The sequence below is a fragment of the Cryptotermes secundus genome, unplaced genomic scaffold, assembly GCF_002891405.2.
Source record: "Cryptotermes secundus unplaced genomic scaffold, Csec_1.0 scaffold737, whole genome shotgun sequence".
In the NCBI taxonomy this organism is placed as follows: Eukaryota; Metazoa; Arthropoda; class Insecta; order Blattodea; family Kalotermitidae; genus Cryptotermes; species Cryptotermes secundus.
This window is the reverse complement of record NW_019727105.1, coordinates 579,545-596,764: the sequence shown is the minus strand read 5'-3', so window position 1 is coordinate 596,764 and position 17,220 is coordinate 579,545. Positions and strand designations below refer to the sequence as shown.

At 37.3% G+C, this 17,220-nt stretch overlaps 1 protein-coding gene across 8 annotated transcripts in view; it reads right to left on the bottom strand.

Annotated features, from left to right (window-relative positions):
- LOC111864481 (disco-interacting protein 2) overlaps positions 1–17,220 on the bottom strand; it is a 624,392-nt gene that overhangs the window by 45,280 nt on the left and 561,892 nt on the right. For all 8 annotated transcript variants that reach the window (XM_033751450.1, XM_023851752.2, XM_023851750.2 and 5 more), the window contains 8 exons: positions 12,894–13,022; positions 9,676–10,017; positions 8,835–8,951; positions 7,421–7,626; positions 6,058–6,181; positions 4,921–5,126; positions 3,593–3,820; positions 100–361 (listed from right to left, as the gene is read on the bottom strand). In XM_033751450.1, the coding sequence (XP_033607341.1) occupies positions 100–361; positions 3,593–3,820; positions 4,921–5,126; positions 6,058–6,181; positions 7,421–7,626; positions 8,835–8,951; positions 9,676–10,017; positions 12,894–13,022 (1,614 nt within the window). The remainder of the gene's footprint in view (positions 1–99; positions 362–3,592; positions 3,821–4,920; positions 5,127–6,057; positions 6,182–7,420; positions 7,627–8,834; positions 8,952–9,675; positions 10,018–12,893; positions 13,023–17,220) is intronic.

Genomic DNA, 17,220 nt, shown 5'->3' with positions numbered 1-17,220 from the left:
CTGTGAAACATATGAATTTTGAATTAAGAGACATATTTAAGCAAAACTGGAAGTATGACTGAGCCAAAATGCTTGGTGTTTGTACAAATTTGCACATACCTCTGTACTTTGTGATCATCTGCATCCATGAGGCAGGGTTAACTTTCATGAGAGCATAGGGAATGAAGACCACATGCATGCCATTGAGCACGCTAGTCAAAACACTGTGCCACAATCCAACTTCACGCTTGAAGTCCAATACACACACCATGTTCTCTCCTTCTGTGTAGTTACATGCCATGGTCTGTGTGCGACAGTGAGCTAGCATGGCTGCTCGTGTCACTGTCACTCCCATCACTGACCCATCACGATCTGTTGTGTACTGTGTACAACAAAACCAGTGCTGTCACTTGACACTCACATAACAAGACACATGGAAAGGTGTATTTTGATGCAGTACATATTTTTCAAATGTGTTTGTGACACTGCAAACTGGAATGGAATCATTGTGTGTCTATTGCAGATACAGTTCTATTATTGCAAACTGCAATTTACAAAACTCAAATCATTTAAAAGTCATGCTAATACCTCATTATGCCTCCTTCCACTCAAATGCTTCCACCTATAAGGTGAGAAAGGAATTACAGATAATTACTTAAATAATGTAATCATTTACTACCATCCATGATTTACACATTGGTTTCTAATTTTTAACATATGAAAATGTTTCACACATTTATGATGCATCTCCATACACAATTTCACATGCCTTACTCCAATAATTTTAGTTACTGACCTCAAAAGGAAAGTTCAATACAGTCTTTACATGCCTGCTACATTATTATTACATTACATTCCTAAAGAAAGAATCAAGACGATATTTTTCAAAGATATACTATCACGGGGCTTTTCAATACCCAAGAATACATGGCACTAGTGTTACTCTTTATCTTGCATAATTGTGTCATTAATATTTTTTAAATGTCTCATAAATAAGGAAAGATGGATAAGAAGAAGAGTGAAATTCTTGTTCTTGTTCTAGCATATCAACCTGTTTTCTAAAGCTTGTGCTATTAATAGATCCCATCTAATCAAACACACTCTTTAACTTCAAAATGATCTACACAAAGTACAAGAATTAAATACAAGTAAGAAGTCAAACAGGTGGAAATAGAGAAACTGTAAACATAGGATGGGTACTGCACTACTCAACTATAAAACTATGGTTTATGTTTGGCACATCACATTCTGTGGAGATCTAAGCTATATACAGTCAACTCTCGATTATCTGGGGGTGGATTAACCGGTTTGCGGCTTAACCGGGGCTACTGAGGCTTTTTTGAGAATTATATGTTGTTTAATATTCATTCATTTTTGTTTCACATGGTGAGTTGTAACACTATTTTCGCACTAGTGTGAACTGAGCTCTGCATTCTTTGGTCCCGTTATGCTAACACAATGTTCTAGGGTAGGGGTGAAAGAATGCAAGGATTTGTGGAAAGTTTCAAGGACAGATACATCGCCCCAGTTAGTATCTTTGTATCGATCTTCAAGTGCGTTAGCAAAATGTCAGGGTGTAAAAGGAAGCGTGTTGTGTTAAGTATTCAACAGAAACTCGTGTGAGCTGGGCTTCAAAATGTTAAGCAGTGACGAAACTGCAAGTTCAGTGGGGGTGCAGCCAGAAGAGCGGGAAGAAAGTGAAAATGAGGAAGAGTTGGACAGTGCTGCTAGTAAGAAAATATGACATGGTGCTGCTCTTAATCATTTGGAATCCTTACTAGACTATCTTGAGAGTGAAGAGAACAGTTTATTAAGTGACAAGCTAATATTAAGTATGCTTCGTATGGATATCCGTAAAAAGGAAAATGCCGTGAAAAAGCAAACGACAATATTATTTTTTTTAAGTGTTAAGTGTGAATATTCGTAAAAAGTGTTGGATGTTGTTGAACACTGTGATTGAAATAACTAAGTCATACTTCAGTATAATGTAAAAAAAAGTACTAAATAGGCCATGAGATGACATAAAAATGAGGTTGAGTAAATTTAAATACAGGTAGGCCTATAATATTATGAAGGTACAGTATTACAGTACTACTTTTAATAACACTTGTCTTAACCGGGTTTTCGATTAATTCTGATTTCCATGCCCACCATTATCCCGGATAATTGAGAGTGGACTGTAATTCAACTCATGCTGTTTTAAAGTTGTTTACATTAAGGGCCCATTGCGAATACAAGATTTTTATTTCTTATTACACACTAAAGTGATAAAAGCTGGGCATATATATATATATTGAATATTTGACACAATAGACAAGGTGTCGCAGAAACCTTGTCTATTGCGTCAAATATTCAATGGTACGAACTAATTCCTCATAAAGCAACTGTTTTTATACCTTGCTTAGTACGACATGCACAAATGCATCAACCTCGTATGTAACGTCATTTTCATTCCTGAATTTCTCTGATATCGTGGGAAAGTTTGATGTGTCTGCCCACCCTCACTTTCTCTACTTGCTGACGTGACTGTCCTGGAAGAATACGACCGCGGGCTGCAAGAGGAGCGTGGGTTTTATGCGAAAACAAGGGTGTGGGGTGGGACTGCGTGAATAGTGCAAGAGGACGCGGCAGGTTGTTAACTGCGTTCCTTTCCTATAATCTTGTCTAGCAGGACCTCACATTGTCTACTTACCCTATAGTGTTCCTGCCTAAACCCAGAGAAGTGCAGTAGCGAAACACACTGTGGTCATTCTTCACTTTTAACTATAACACTCGTGTAACCAAAAGATAAATACAGTTCATCATACTTCCACGATTTCAGTTTCAATATACAACTCTGACTACTATTTGCTGCAGGTTCACTGTCTGGTTTTCTTTTTATATCCATTAAAAAATCTGCACATTATCCTATGGTTCAGAAAATACTTATTAATATCCAATACTGGACTGTAATGATCATGCGTAGTAAATGCTACGGGATGTGTGTTCTACATCTGCACATCATGGAACAAAAAAGTTTACAGGCTAACATATCATATTTTATCACTGAATATTTCTGTCTGAACATGCCAAAGTTTGTCATTGAAGACTATCTAAAATATAAATGTCTTTACTGCCTAACTAAAACTAACAACAAATAAGATGGCTTCACAAGGTTTGTGACAGCAGTTGTATTGCTCAGGACTCAGCTCTTCAGCCACAAAGGATGGAGAGAACAAGGGGTGGAAAGGCCAGCTTGAGGGGATGAGCAGCTTTCTCGTACCCCTTAACAACAGTGGAGTGAGTTGGTTTAATGGTAACTTTGCTTGGATTCCTCACTGAGCCGTAAGGTGAGTCCCTAACACTATGCAGACTTATACTGTTGTTTACTTCCTAAAACCACCGATGCCCTACGAGTTTGAATTCTGCAGCATCGCATGACAACTAAACCACCTCAAACAAGCAAAGGATTTTAATGTTTTTCCATATTTTGTTTAAAAGAGTTTTTCACACAAAACAGCCCCCCACCACCACCCCCAAAAAACAATCGCGCTTCCTCTGGGGGGCGAGCCTCACACTTTGGGAACCTCTGTCCTATGCGCATGTATCTTACTCTTAGCAGAGTTCTGCTTACCTCTATATAAGCTGGAGTATCATCTGTCAGTCTTGGAGGAGGTAACCAGTCTTTCGGGGTCTTAGCAAGGTGTTCTGTGACAAACCACTGGAGTTTTGGCCATCCTTTAAATGCCACCACTTCTCCTGTAGCTGTTTTAGGCAATCCCTTCAGACATGCTTCGGATGTGAGGGCCACCTGGATACCACAGCTACCTAGCAGGAAACCGATCTGCTGGGAACCGGCATCCTGATAGCGAACATCAAAATATTAATACATTTTCTCTTAGATGATTTTAATTTTTAAGTAAGAAAAGAGTTTTCTTTAAATTAATTTTTCAGTCTCATTTAAGTACACAATTTACTGTCTGTATCAAATTAGGAATGTAGGTGCAAACGGTGTGATCAGTCATTATCCTTACTGCAGGACGAAAGCTGTACAGAGGTATCGTACATGCAAAATTTTTGTAAAACATTGTATTTAATTTTAATTCACAACATTGCAAGTTGTATTTGTATATATGCAAATGACACTAAATGCTACAGAGGCAGTGCCATTGAGCTGAACCAATAAGCATCGGGTGACTAAGGAAAAATTCAGCAGCTTTCAGTGGACAGGTGTGGACAAATAAATTCCTAGCCTAAAGATAAACTGGATTCCCTGTACATCCACATAGAACTGACACTTGTCATTTCACAAATTGTATGTCTTGCAGTAAATGTAAGGAGATGAATGGTAACAATTTCTGAAGAATAATGGCTAACTAATAGAGGAAAATTTAGTAACAAAATACTGGGATGTTACATGAAAAATCACATTATCAAGATTGGAACATTAGCCAATAACAGCCACACCAACATTTCACTATACTGTGAAAATTAATTTTCATCTTCTAATCTGAAAAGGCAGTGTCTATAGCAAAATCCTAAAATCCTGTATCACAGATTAAATGCAAAAACAAATTCCTTTACAAAATAACAAGAAAAAAATAATCCTAATGGTTCAATACTTAAATTCCACAGAGAATTCTGACTACTCTGACTCATGCATTTTTTCCCTCCAAAAAATACTGTTAATGCACTATGTCAAGAGTTTACAACTCCCTTATTTTCTGTTAGGTACAAAAATAAAGGGATGAAAAACATAAAACATACTGTTAAAAAGAAGTATTAGAAAAAATTAGATTTAAACAAATTGATATGATATGCTAAATCTCAACTGAATTAAGTACTCTGAAGTTAAAAACTGAACTGATTCAGACTGTGCATCTTCACTGATAAATTAACTGAACAAATTAATCAGTGATCGAAGAATTATAGATATCAAGCAAGTAAGCGAATGATACATACCCTTCGTGTGAGTGGCACTTCAATGGGAACAGGCACAATACCTGCTTGAAGGCAACCATAGAATGCACATATGAAGTTGATAGGGTCATTATTGGGGTAGACGAGAGCTATACGGTCACCGGACTTGAGACATGTCTCTCCTCCTTTGCTGAATGCTTTATTTAAGAGTGTGTATGCTATTTTTTGTGACCGACTGAGAAGCTTGCCTGTAAAAAGTATGATGAAGTAAATTAGCAATATCCCCCAGTTATCTGAAATGTCTATTAAATGTGTGCATAAACTTTTAATTTTGACACTATTACATTTATTGCACTTATATCATTGGTTAGTGACGATTTAAGGAATATACCTCCTTCTTGAAACACTTACTTTGAAAATGAGGCAGCATGTCATTGGTTAGTGACGATTTAAGGAATATACCTCCTTCTTGAAACACTTACTTTGAAAATGAGGCAGCACGTTGAATTTATTGTATGTTGCCAGAAAATATGGAGAAAAACAGAAACAAATTCAGTACAAGGTTTGTCACTTATCTGTCCCACTGCCAACAATACTCTACATCATACTCGTTATTCTCTATCGGAAGCCATCTGTCAAACGCAGAAATTATATTCATATGTGTAATATATTCCATAATAAATTTACTCACTATGTCAAGGTAAGGTAAAGTTGTCCCTGTGCTTAAATAACTAAGCACTATGCCATGTAGGCATATGGGGAAGTGGATGTATAGATCCACATTTTCTTGATGTCAGCACAAGCTGGAGGTCAGTAGTCAGCCTCAAGCCCCCGGCCGCTTTACCCCCAGGGAAGGAATCCCCAGTACCCATTGGATAGGAGGTTGGGTGGACCTCAGAGCTGGTTTGGACAACGTAGAGAAGAGAAAATTCTTGACCCGACTGGGACTCCAACCCCTTGGCTGTCCAGACCATAGCCAGTCACTATACCGACTACGCTATCCTGTCTCCTCACTATGCCAAGACCCTTATCCTATCCCCCCCCCACACACATACACACATTTATTATACACAATCTGCAATACAGGTATATGTTCAATAAGTACTGGCTCGTGAACGAGTTATGCTCAGTGGCATAACTCATATACTTTTTTTTTGTTCAATTAGGTATCACCCTTACCATATGTGAGTGTTATGGTAAGTTTTCCATTTGGATCCAGAACAGTTGCAACAGGTGCCTTGTAAGTAGCTGAGCCATACCGCTGGATTGCTGCCTCCAGATTTCTGGGAAGACCAGATGGTACCTATAGCAAACACAGTTGTTCAGTGAGATACATTCCAGATAATACAAAATTATATATTCCTCCAAATTTTATATTCTAATGTCTGTTTCCTTCTTATATATTCGTATTACTTCTATATTGTATTTTCTATTTCCTTTCTATCTATAAATATTTATATTGTACTGTATATTTCCTTAACTTTATTTTTTATCAGGGTTTCAAATACTTTTAAGAATCCTGCCAAGCACTGTTACATGATTCAATAATGATCTCACAGTATAAGTATGTGTTTATAAAACAACATGACAGTGAGACCTCTCGGTTCCGTAACCATTTCCTCTAAAGGCAGTTTGAACAGGTACAACACAAATGGTACCAGCTGGAGGTCAAAGACTTCTGCTGGCCCTGTGGGTAGAGATAAATTTCTCACAGTTCTTAGATACAAGGCATAGAAACTGAAATCTTTAGCTCAGAAATCAAGCTAAAGCATTATGAACTACAATGCTGAGGAGAGAGTGTCACTAATATATCTAACGTGAAACTATTACATCAAGCCGAGAAACGGCCATGGCAAAGCTGATGGCTGTCATGCTGTACACCATGATTTATGGATTCTTTAAGAGCATGCTTTTGTATGTATGATATTTCATTTGACAGGAACAGACACTATTTATACATCAAATTCTAGCATATATCCAATTTGTTTTGTATTTTATCTCACTGACTCACTTCACAGGAAGTACCTGTTGATAAGCTACTCCCTCCACATTCTCCAATTAACTACCATGAACCTCAAAAATTCTTCACTTAAGCCAATTAAGAGATTCTCACAAGAACTTTTCACGATAACCAATATTATAATAAATAAAAAACATTTTTAAATGTAAACTCATCATGTAGTGACATGTGCATGTTTCAGTGTTCATGCGTGTACACACACACACATGAGCAAGCATGTAACAAATTACTTCTCTGTGTTATTATTGTGTCGTTTTCACTTCTGAAAAACAGACAAAAATTCAAAGTAACTGAATTTATCACTGACTAATATTTGCTTAATGACGGGATCTCCACATTTCAACATTGAGTCTATAAGAAAAACGGAATCTTTGGTTTAGGTATTTGCACATTCTCCAAGAAGACAACTACTACATAATTTGGATACTCATGCAGTCCTAATTCCATGCCTGAAAATAAGAACATCAGATTTCATGGCTAATTTCTTTACTTCCACGTAAGACTCAAACATGCTGTTCTTACCACAAGTTGTTCACCAACAGCAGATGTCATGGAACTGCCCTCTGGTTTTGGAGCATTAGGGTCTTTTGGGTTAGCAGCGATCTCCAGCTCAATATCATCATCTTCATAAAATTCTGGCAGTGGTCTCCGTTTCGGTCGCTTTAGTGTGTTTAGTAGCTGCTGAATTTTGGCAGAAACCTTCCACCTACCAGTGCCTGTGACTGTGCCTGCAATTAACCAGTCAATGTCAGTAAACATGCTGCTCATCTTTCAGTAATAAGTGCACAATATCACTATTTCTGGTTATAACATTATCAGGAACCACATTTTAGCTGTGAGAGTGAATGAAAATGAGAAAGATGAAGGACATCCACATCCAAGTTGGTCTCTCGCCATTACATTCTAACTGGTTTTAAGCATCCAAACAGTACCAGCTGAAAAGCACATTTATGAAGCTTACTGTTATGCAATGTCCACCTTTTACTTAAATACAAATATTCTCATGCACTCTCAGTCAGTCCTCCTTCATATACTCACTGAAACAACTAATAATTTTTCATTATTCCAGCACCAAGCAAGACAAAATAATCAAACATAATTAAACAGAAATGCCAACAAATTTCATCTCCACCCTTCTTTCATCCACCAGAAAGAATTAACAACTTATTACTATCAATTAGTAATTTTACAGGGTTTTTACATTTTAATTTTCAGTATTATTTTCAAATATAAAAAGAAAAAAAAATATATTCTGATGGAGGAACATAGATTGAGAGTTTCTAAGTAACAGGAGGCTGAGAAAACTGCTTAATGAGGCTTTCATAATCTGTACTTTTTTACCAAATATTACAGATGTCCTGAAAGTCACTGAAGTTGTTTTCTCTTAACCATTACACATATTAAAGAAACAACTCAATGAAATATAGATCAACTATAAAAATTTATGTCACTAAATTTCCATGTGCATTCCTTCAACGCACCATAGATGTTTAATCAATATCCGATTTTAGCCCACTTCTGTAGTTACTGCTATCAACCCCTTCATTTCAGTTAATTGCTCCTTCAATACATATAAAATGATTAAGAAAGTAATATAGCCTCCTAAAACCTTAGAGGAGTTTTCTGGACACTCTGTATTACAGCAATCAAATCAAGAACAGCATAAATTCTTGAAGAACATATTTAGAGAATGTGTTATCCAAATTACAGTACAACCTTCCACTCTTGTTAATTTTAGGGCCAGAAGAATCTTTGGAAAGGACTGGCACTTCTTTGCCAGTAATAGCTTAATATACTGATATTTGTAAGCATTAACAACCATGACTTTTTTCTGGAAATTTTACAGTGAGCTATATGGGAGGTCCAACAGAGCACATAGAGACTTCAAGATACATTCTACTGTTGCAGATAGTGTATATTACAAATTATAACCTACCCATATTGTCATCAGAGGCAGAAGATTGGCGAGACTGGTTATATCTGTTAACTCTGTCAGCAGCTGTCATGCGTCGTGACTGAGCCGTGTTGTGCGTTACATCTGGGGGCTGTGTGTCTGCAATAGATTGAGTAGATTTTAGATTTTAGAGATGATGTGAACTATGTCTAGAGATCTACTGCATCTGCCCATCATTTTAAAACAATTTTGTTTCATAGCAGTAAGACATGAGACATTCTATATGCTCAGAAATGATTCTAACAAATCTAGAATTTTGTTTTAAAGATATGCTTTGAGTAATCTGTGCTATTTAGACCCCTCTACAGAGACTTGTGTCACAACTGAAATGTATGAACTTTTATAGTATTGTGTAAAATACTACTTCACAAAACCAAATAAGAATTAAAAACTAATAATTCACAACACTGCACATGAATACTAGAATAAGTAAAAAGTAAAGTAAAGGTATCCCTGTAACAGGCCTTGGAGGCCCATAGGGTTGTGAGATGTTGAAGTTCCCACATTTTCTAGACAATCGGCTTATAGATGGCGGCAAGGCTGTCAGCCCTACGTGCCGGCCACCCTTTACCCCTGAAAATATTCCAAGAACATTCCTGGTACTCATTTCTGTTAGAAGCTGAGTCAACCCTAGGGCCATAGTGTGGCTGGAAGGATTAGGTAAATTGAAAAAATTCAATGACCTCATCAGGATTCAATCCCGTGAGCTTCCAGCTTGTAGCATAGTGCTTCAACCAACTACACTACTGCGTGCCCCCAAATAAACTCCCTCAAAAGCAGTTCCCTTGATATTCGAGAATATTCTGACAGGATCAATACTTACATGGCCTGAGATTTTGCATGACATCAGCCAGATCAGTTATTTCTGGCTTCATCATTCTCTTACGATCATCCCCTCTGGGTGCACCTACAGAGATAGGATCACGCTCTTCCCAGACAGTGGTATGGCCTGGTCCTGGGCCACCATTGGGAAGCCGTGTCTGTTGACGATGAATCTGTTGCTGCCGTTGTTGTGGTGGTGTCTCACGAGCTGATCCTGTACTAGAGGTGTCGGACTGAGCTGCCTGTTGCTGCTGCTGCTGTGGCGTGGTTCGTGCTCGTTCCCGCTCTGGTGTGCTCTGCACATCACCCTCATTCACCAGACTATCCTCATCAGAACTTGATGCTGTGGCACAGATATAAAATTATTTAAATAGCATTATGGTGTAATGCTGTTTGCTATCCATAATTTTGATGATTCTCATATATGAAGAGAAGTGGTTATTTCACTTATAGAAGAAATTTAAAAAAAAAAAAAAGAGACATCTTCTCCCAGATTACATTCCTGTAGCCCCTTACGCCACTGTTCTTACATCCCACAATATGGAAATTAAATGACAAAGCATTAACACTTAGCAAAGGCAGAAGTACTTCTCTGTAAAACAATTAATCAAGGAACAATTTCAGGCAGTCACTGTTCAATATCAGCACCATCTAACAATGATTAATTAGGATACTTTTTGTTGACTTCTTGTGATATAAAGATAATACGACATGTACAACCTCTGCCAAGTAACAGCTGTGTAAACATGCGACAGTACAACAGCCATTGCTAGGGAAGAGCTCTGCAGACACGTTCTATCCTCGCAAGAGAACACGCAATAATGCAAGAGATGTTTTCTGTGAGGTCCATGCTGGGGCTATATAACAAGGACTAGCATTTCAGTTGGTGGGTTGAGTCATTTAAGAGTTGCAGTTGTGATAAGTGATAAGCTGGCAGCTGAGGCTGGGGACAGTTCAGGGACTCAAGAGAAAGGGGAATGCCTGCCACCGGAAGCTGCTACAAAGCAACAGCTAGTGAAGATTGAGAAGACTTTATGTGTGCTGTAGTTTCACTGATCTTTGTACTGTGTAACTCAGTGAGACTGTTGTAGTCATTAGTAGTTAAAAGTTGTTTATAAGAGTTCAAGAAATCTGATTACCAATCCAAACCTCATCTCTAGTCACAGTTACAAAGTGACAATATAAAGGTACTGTTGTGCTTACACATCATCAGGCATGGAGGTACGTTCTCACTTTGGTATTCAAGAGGAGTGCTTAACATGACAACTATACATACTTTCTCCTTAGGGAGGGTAGCTCAGGTATCCATCAAATAGAGCCCACTACAAATATGGTGTGACTCCAACCAGATACCAAACCCTGGACACTCGGTTTTAAACCAGTCACTATAGCGAATGAGATTCCACAGTTCTCACAAGAATACAAAACACCTCTTAAATCTGATCCTGCTTATAGTAAAAAGTGTGACAAATAGCAGACATTGAAGACCATACTCTGTGACAAATAAGAGACATCAAAGGCCATGGAAGTGTAACAAGAAAATATAATTACCATATGTACTACAAATCTTTTCTCTTTTACAGATGCAATTATTAAAACTACATGGAGCCAATCTGCTTAACTGTACATGCAGCATTCTGTTCCAGACTGACCTCATACTTCACGATTCTCAAGGCTCACATACAGACATGTAGAGGAACAGCTTACTCCAGTCAGCATTCATATTAAGCCTAGAAATTGCAGGAGCAACAACAGAACTCATGCAGTGGGCTTAGCTGTGTACAGATTCTATGGAGGCACTCTTCTTATTACCCAGTTAAACTAGAGGTACTTCCATGTTTAATTAAAAGCAATACTTTAAACAAAAACATACAGGTGATAAACAGTAACTTGTCTTGTGCTGCAGACCTGAAAAGTGTAAATAACACTAAGAGTTTTTGTGCACTGTTCTGCACTGACAGTCACAGTACAACGCATCAAGCCACCTGTTTTTGAAGACAAGCTTTGTAATTTGATGCTTGTGGTGTGCATAAGAAAGTTTTGTAATCAAAATGTATTTACAAATTACTCATTAGGAAGACAATATATTATATATTAATATTAAAATATACTTTAGAGATATAGGATGGGGTGGTATGGACACAACTAATCTGGCTCAGAATATGGGCCAGTGGAGGGCTCTTTTGTGAACATGGTAATTAACCTTCGGGTTCCGTAAAATGTAGGGAAATTCTTGAGTAGATGAGGAACTGATGGCTTTTTAAGAAAGGATTAGCCCCATGGAGTTAGTTTATTATTACTCACAAGATATGAAACTGAATGACTAAATATTAATTTAATTCAGTACATTCATAGTTTTATTGCATATTCACATTTGGTCACTACTTGATAGGGCTTTAAATGAAAAGTTTTTCACTGAAAGCCAAACCTCTACTTAAAACTGTAATAAATGAAACAAGAAAGCTCTTCATTCATAAGTGTAAACAGAGATAAATATTTTGGTAATACCAAGGTTCAAGATAGAGAAACAGCGTTATTTTAATACAGGACTATTTTACATAAAACAAACTGAAGCTAACCTTCTATGGGTGGGCAATTAGTTCTTTAACTACAGAGTACAGGGTATAATCATGGAACTTGATGAGTATATATAACAAATGGTCATGCAGAACAATGCATTAGAGAAATTAAAACCAACTAACTTGATCACATGTTCCTTACTGTTACTACGAATATGATCTTACTTATTTGGACCATTCAGGACTAAGAGTGAACATGCAATAAATGTGTAAAATAATTTTTATTGCTCTCATATTTAATAATTAATTTACAAATACATTTATTTTAACAGATGGATGTATCATTCCATTATTATAAATCGATTTTATGTAGATTTACTTAAATTAATTTGAAAGTGAGAGGTGTTAAATGACCCTTGCACTGTGACTGATATTTGGTCTATTGTGTATCCCCTTTTCTTACAAACGTAAGCCTTTCCCATAGTCATGCATCAGTATGAAGCGCAGCAGCTTGATTAGTGTGGTTTTATGAAGTGTGTTTAATTTCATTACAGAAAAATAGTCAATATGGGTGTAAGATTCATGTCCAAGTGCACAAAACTTCTGCTGGGAATAAACAAAACCATTATGATTGATGCAGAGAGAAGCTGATGAGAGTTCTGCAGTCCATGTGACATCATCATACACAGAAGATACCCACCAGAGTCGTGGCGCTCTCGGTCTGGGCTCTTGGCCATGACAGAGGTTCTCTTGGAGGGCATGGGCAGCGAGGGCTTGGGCCGGTTCTGCATTGCTGCCAGTGCCTGCTGCACTGCCTCCTGGCGCACCTCTGCTCATGCGCACACCCACATCAGACCAGCCATCACCAAAATCAAACAAAGAGAAAAGACAAGCCAGCCAATTAGAACAAACTCAGCACTCATCAAGCAAAAACATAAAAACCATAAGCAAAAACTGATCATCCCATTCATGTATTGCCTGAAGTCAGAGAATCTGTATTATGCCATGTCACTTCCTAATAGATGGAATACTATATCCCACGTGTCATATTTCATCAACATGGAAACTATAACTCACTCCTCTTTCATAAATTTTGAGAAACTTCAAACATTAGTCAAAAATAGCTACTTCTACCATATTCACATTAACTGAAGCAACTAACAGCAACTGTCGGGTTCACCAACATAATAATAAATACATGACAAAACCTTCCTATTCACCTCATTTATGTCTCCACAAGTTTATGCTCCAGTAAGCAAGAATTCTTTTAATTCTGAACAAATTCACTGATGGGCATAGGGACAACACTGTTAGGGAAGCAGACCCATTGGAAGATGCTATCTTGGTGATCACTTGTATCATATTTCATGTGTCATATTTAGTTATAATTAACTAACTGACTGACTCACAGACTGATTGACTGACTGACTACTCAAAAAACTAATTTCATGGAGCTGAGCCCTTCTTAAGAAGCAGCCAAACTGTGCAGCTACTCAAGAATTTCCCAGCATTTAATGGAACCCGGGGGGGGGGGTCATTACCGTGTTCACAAGAGCCCTCCACTGGTCCCTATCCTGAGCCAAATAGATCCAGTCAATACCACATCATCCTATCTCTCTAATATCCATTTTAATATTATCTACCCATCTATATCTTAGTCTAGCTAGTGGTTTCTTTCTTTCTGGTTTTCCCAACAATATCCTATATGCATTCCTCTTCGTCCTCATTCATGCTACATGCCATGCCCATCCATCCTCCTTGACTTGATAATTTGGCAAAATGTACAAGTTATGAAGCTCATCATTATGCAGATTTCCCCAATCTCCTGTCACTTCATCTCTCTTTGGTCAAAATATTCTCCTCAGAACCATGTTCTCAAACACCCTCAGTCTATGTTCCTCCCTTAATGTCAGAGACCAAGGTTCACTCCCATTTATTTATTTTGTCTCTATAGATCATTGTTACATGATATAGGACAAGTCAGAACCACAGGCAAAATTATAGTTTTGTATATTCTAATCTTTATGTTTTTAGATATCAGGCAAGAAGACAAAAGGTTCTGGACTGAATTGTAGTGAACAATACCCGAATTCAATCTCCTCCTAATTTTTTCCTTAATCAAGTTTTGATTTGTTACTGTCATTCCCAAATATCTGAACTGTGCCACATTTTCGAAACATATGTTACATATTTAGGCATAAAGCATTAAAATTACTATTTCAAAATTAAAATAAATATAACTTGAAGTGTTTAATTTCCACAGTACACTGGAGACGAATATCACTATGACAGTCTTGGTGTATCATTAGGAAATATGTAATGAAAAACAGGTCTCAAACAGAATGGCATTTAATTTGTATATTCTTTTTTAACACATGACAGATAACCCTTATATGGAAGGGAGATAATCCTTCATTCCCTGAACATGTGCTGATCATACTGCAAACATTACAAAAAATCCATAATGAGAGACCAGAACAATCTGAACTCTGATTCCAGCCAAATGTATGAACAAAGACCAAATAAAAAAGAACAAGTCACATACACAGTTAATGGTCATTGTTATCATCATCATCATCATCATCATCATCATCATCATCATCATCATCATCATCATCATCTTCACTGAAGTTTACTATTTTTGGAGGAACATGCTACCTAGATATTTAGGCAGAACTCTTTTCCAACGTACATGGTGTCACATTCCAAACAGTATCTCAAGGTCTCCACCATAACAACTTCAGATACCACATTATTCTTTCCTCCTTTCTACAGATAAGGATGACATGGCATAATTTAGTTTTATTACACCACATTCTGTGACTTCACTATCATTCATTAGCTCTAAGCAGGAATAAAAGGATTCTGTTGCTGTATATCTGACTTGAGAGATATGATCCATGTTATGTCTCAGTACAAGTAGTTCTGTGCTAAGAAACATCTCTTTGTATATGCAGTATACATGAGAAAGTACTGTGCTCCTGATTCTGATAGATTTATATGCTCTGAGCCTCCATGAATACGAAAACATGCTTTCTGGAATGCCACCTGTCTGAGTGTCTGTTTATATATGCATGGATATATGCTTCGGTAGATCATGAATGGTTGGATGATTCTGATCACATTCAGTATTTAAAGAGTTTATCCATCATAAGTTGGTGACTGATGAACAGGTATAGTCTAGATAAAAAAACAGGGTCCCTTGAGATGGGACCCTACAAACAAAATGGCGATTTGTTCAAAAAGGGCTCTGATGATTTTGATTACAATTGAATAGTTTGTGGAGATCATCTCCCTCAACAAAACTGCACAGGTGGTATCTTCAGGTAAATTAGGGTAGGTGCAGCAGGGGACAAAATGCAAACTGTCAAGTTTGTTGAAACTGCCTCAAGGGTCAGACTTCATTGTTGTTTTGTATACAGTAACCAACAATGAACTACCAAGTTATCAATTTCATTCCTAAGGCAATGAATTTAAGGTTACTTATATACAGGAAAGTACATGCAATGTTTTCTACCGATCTTTTCCCTGTTAAAATAAATCTTGTACTGAATATTTTAGATTTTTTCTTGCTTCCCCAACAGTTCTCCTCTTCACTTCTACCACCATGCATGGTGCCAGCGTTGGGGGTGGGGGGACTAGGCATCTACCCAAATATTAAAGTTGGGATAATGAGATAAATATACCAAATATTGATAATAAAAACTGCAAGTACTTAAAAATTATTCTTCTATCATGAATATTCTAAGGTCATCAGTAAAAACTGTATTAAACGGTTTAAACGTACGTTTTCAAGAAAATCCCCCCCCCCCAGAAAAATACCCTACTGGCATCAATGTTACTTTCTCTTATATATGCTACGTATGCAGGCCACTGAATTAACATAACAGCATAAGATGCTCTGTATAAATCATGTAACTCCTCGATAAGAACAGCTCTCTATTTCCCAGTTCCTGCGTCAAAACATGTTTCTAAGTAGACTGGTCTCAGATGCTTATAACTGTTCTTCTATCAAATGATTGCAAAACGCTGTCTGTTACACTAACAGAAGAATATAAACTACCTGTCTGTGAAGAAACTGCTCTGGAAAATATTTAGACAACAGTGATATAAAATGAAATATTTACACATTTTCATACTACAACAGAAATGTAAAGAAGCTGTATGTACGTAACCAACAAGCTAGGAAACATTTATGATTACTTCACAGCTCCCTGCCTCTAGCATGTTGCATCTGTGTACCTGGGGGCAGAGGTGCATATAGTCTACACCACGCATTTGCAGCTATGGACAACATGAATCATAAGTCTCTCAGTTCAAAATTAATAATGCAAGCAGCATAATACATTATTGAAGCAACTTAACAAAATGAACAGTCATAAGTTCTAAGGGTCCTTTATCGATATAAATTACAATGCTTATGTAAATAAGACCTAAAAGTTTGTGATGATGGTATATTAATACAGTTACTGTGTTTATGGACATTGTTCATCATCCTGTTTTTATTTAAAACACACAACACTTTTGGAAACTGGATTCTGTCTCCGTCTTCAGGTTGGACCTACTCAGATGGGCCAAATTGACAGAGCTAGTTCCTATCTCTGGACACCAGCACCAAGACAATATAGGATACATAAACCACCTGTGAGAGTAGAGACAAAATAAACTGTACACACATCAGGCCTCTATCGGTGAAACAAGCTGACCTTTAGAAGTACGCATTAAGAAGCACAAATATAACCTGACACAATGTCTGCTTGAAAAATCAACAATAACCCATCATGCATATGAAGAAGGCTACAAAATATGTTGGAAAGGAGCGAAGGTTTTGCAAATTGACCCAAACACTACACAAGGGAAATACAAGGAACCCGACCACGTGTCTCTGGTAGATCATCCGATCAGTCAACCCAGCTTGGACATCTCTCCCATCTGGACTCCCAATATAGCAACAGAAGTCAGAAAACTACAACTCTATCCAATGTAAATTATGTGTGAAAACTGTGTTTTCATATTGGTACCATACA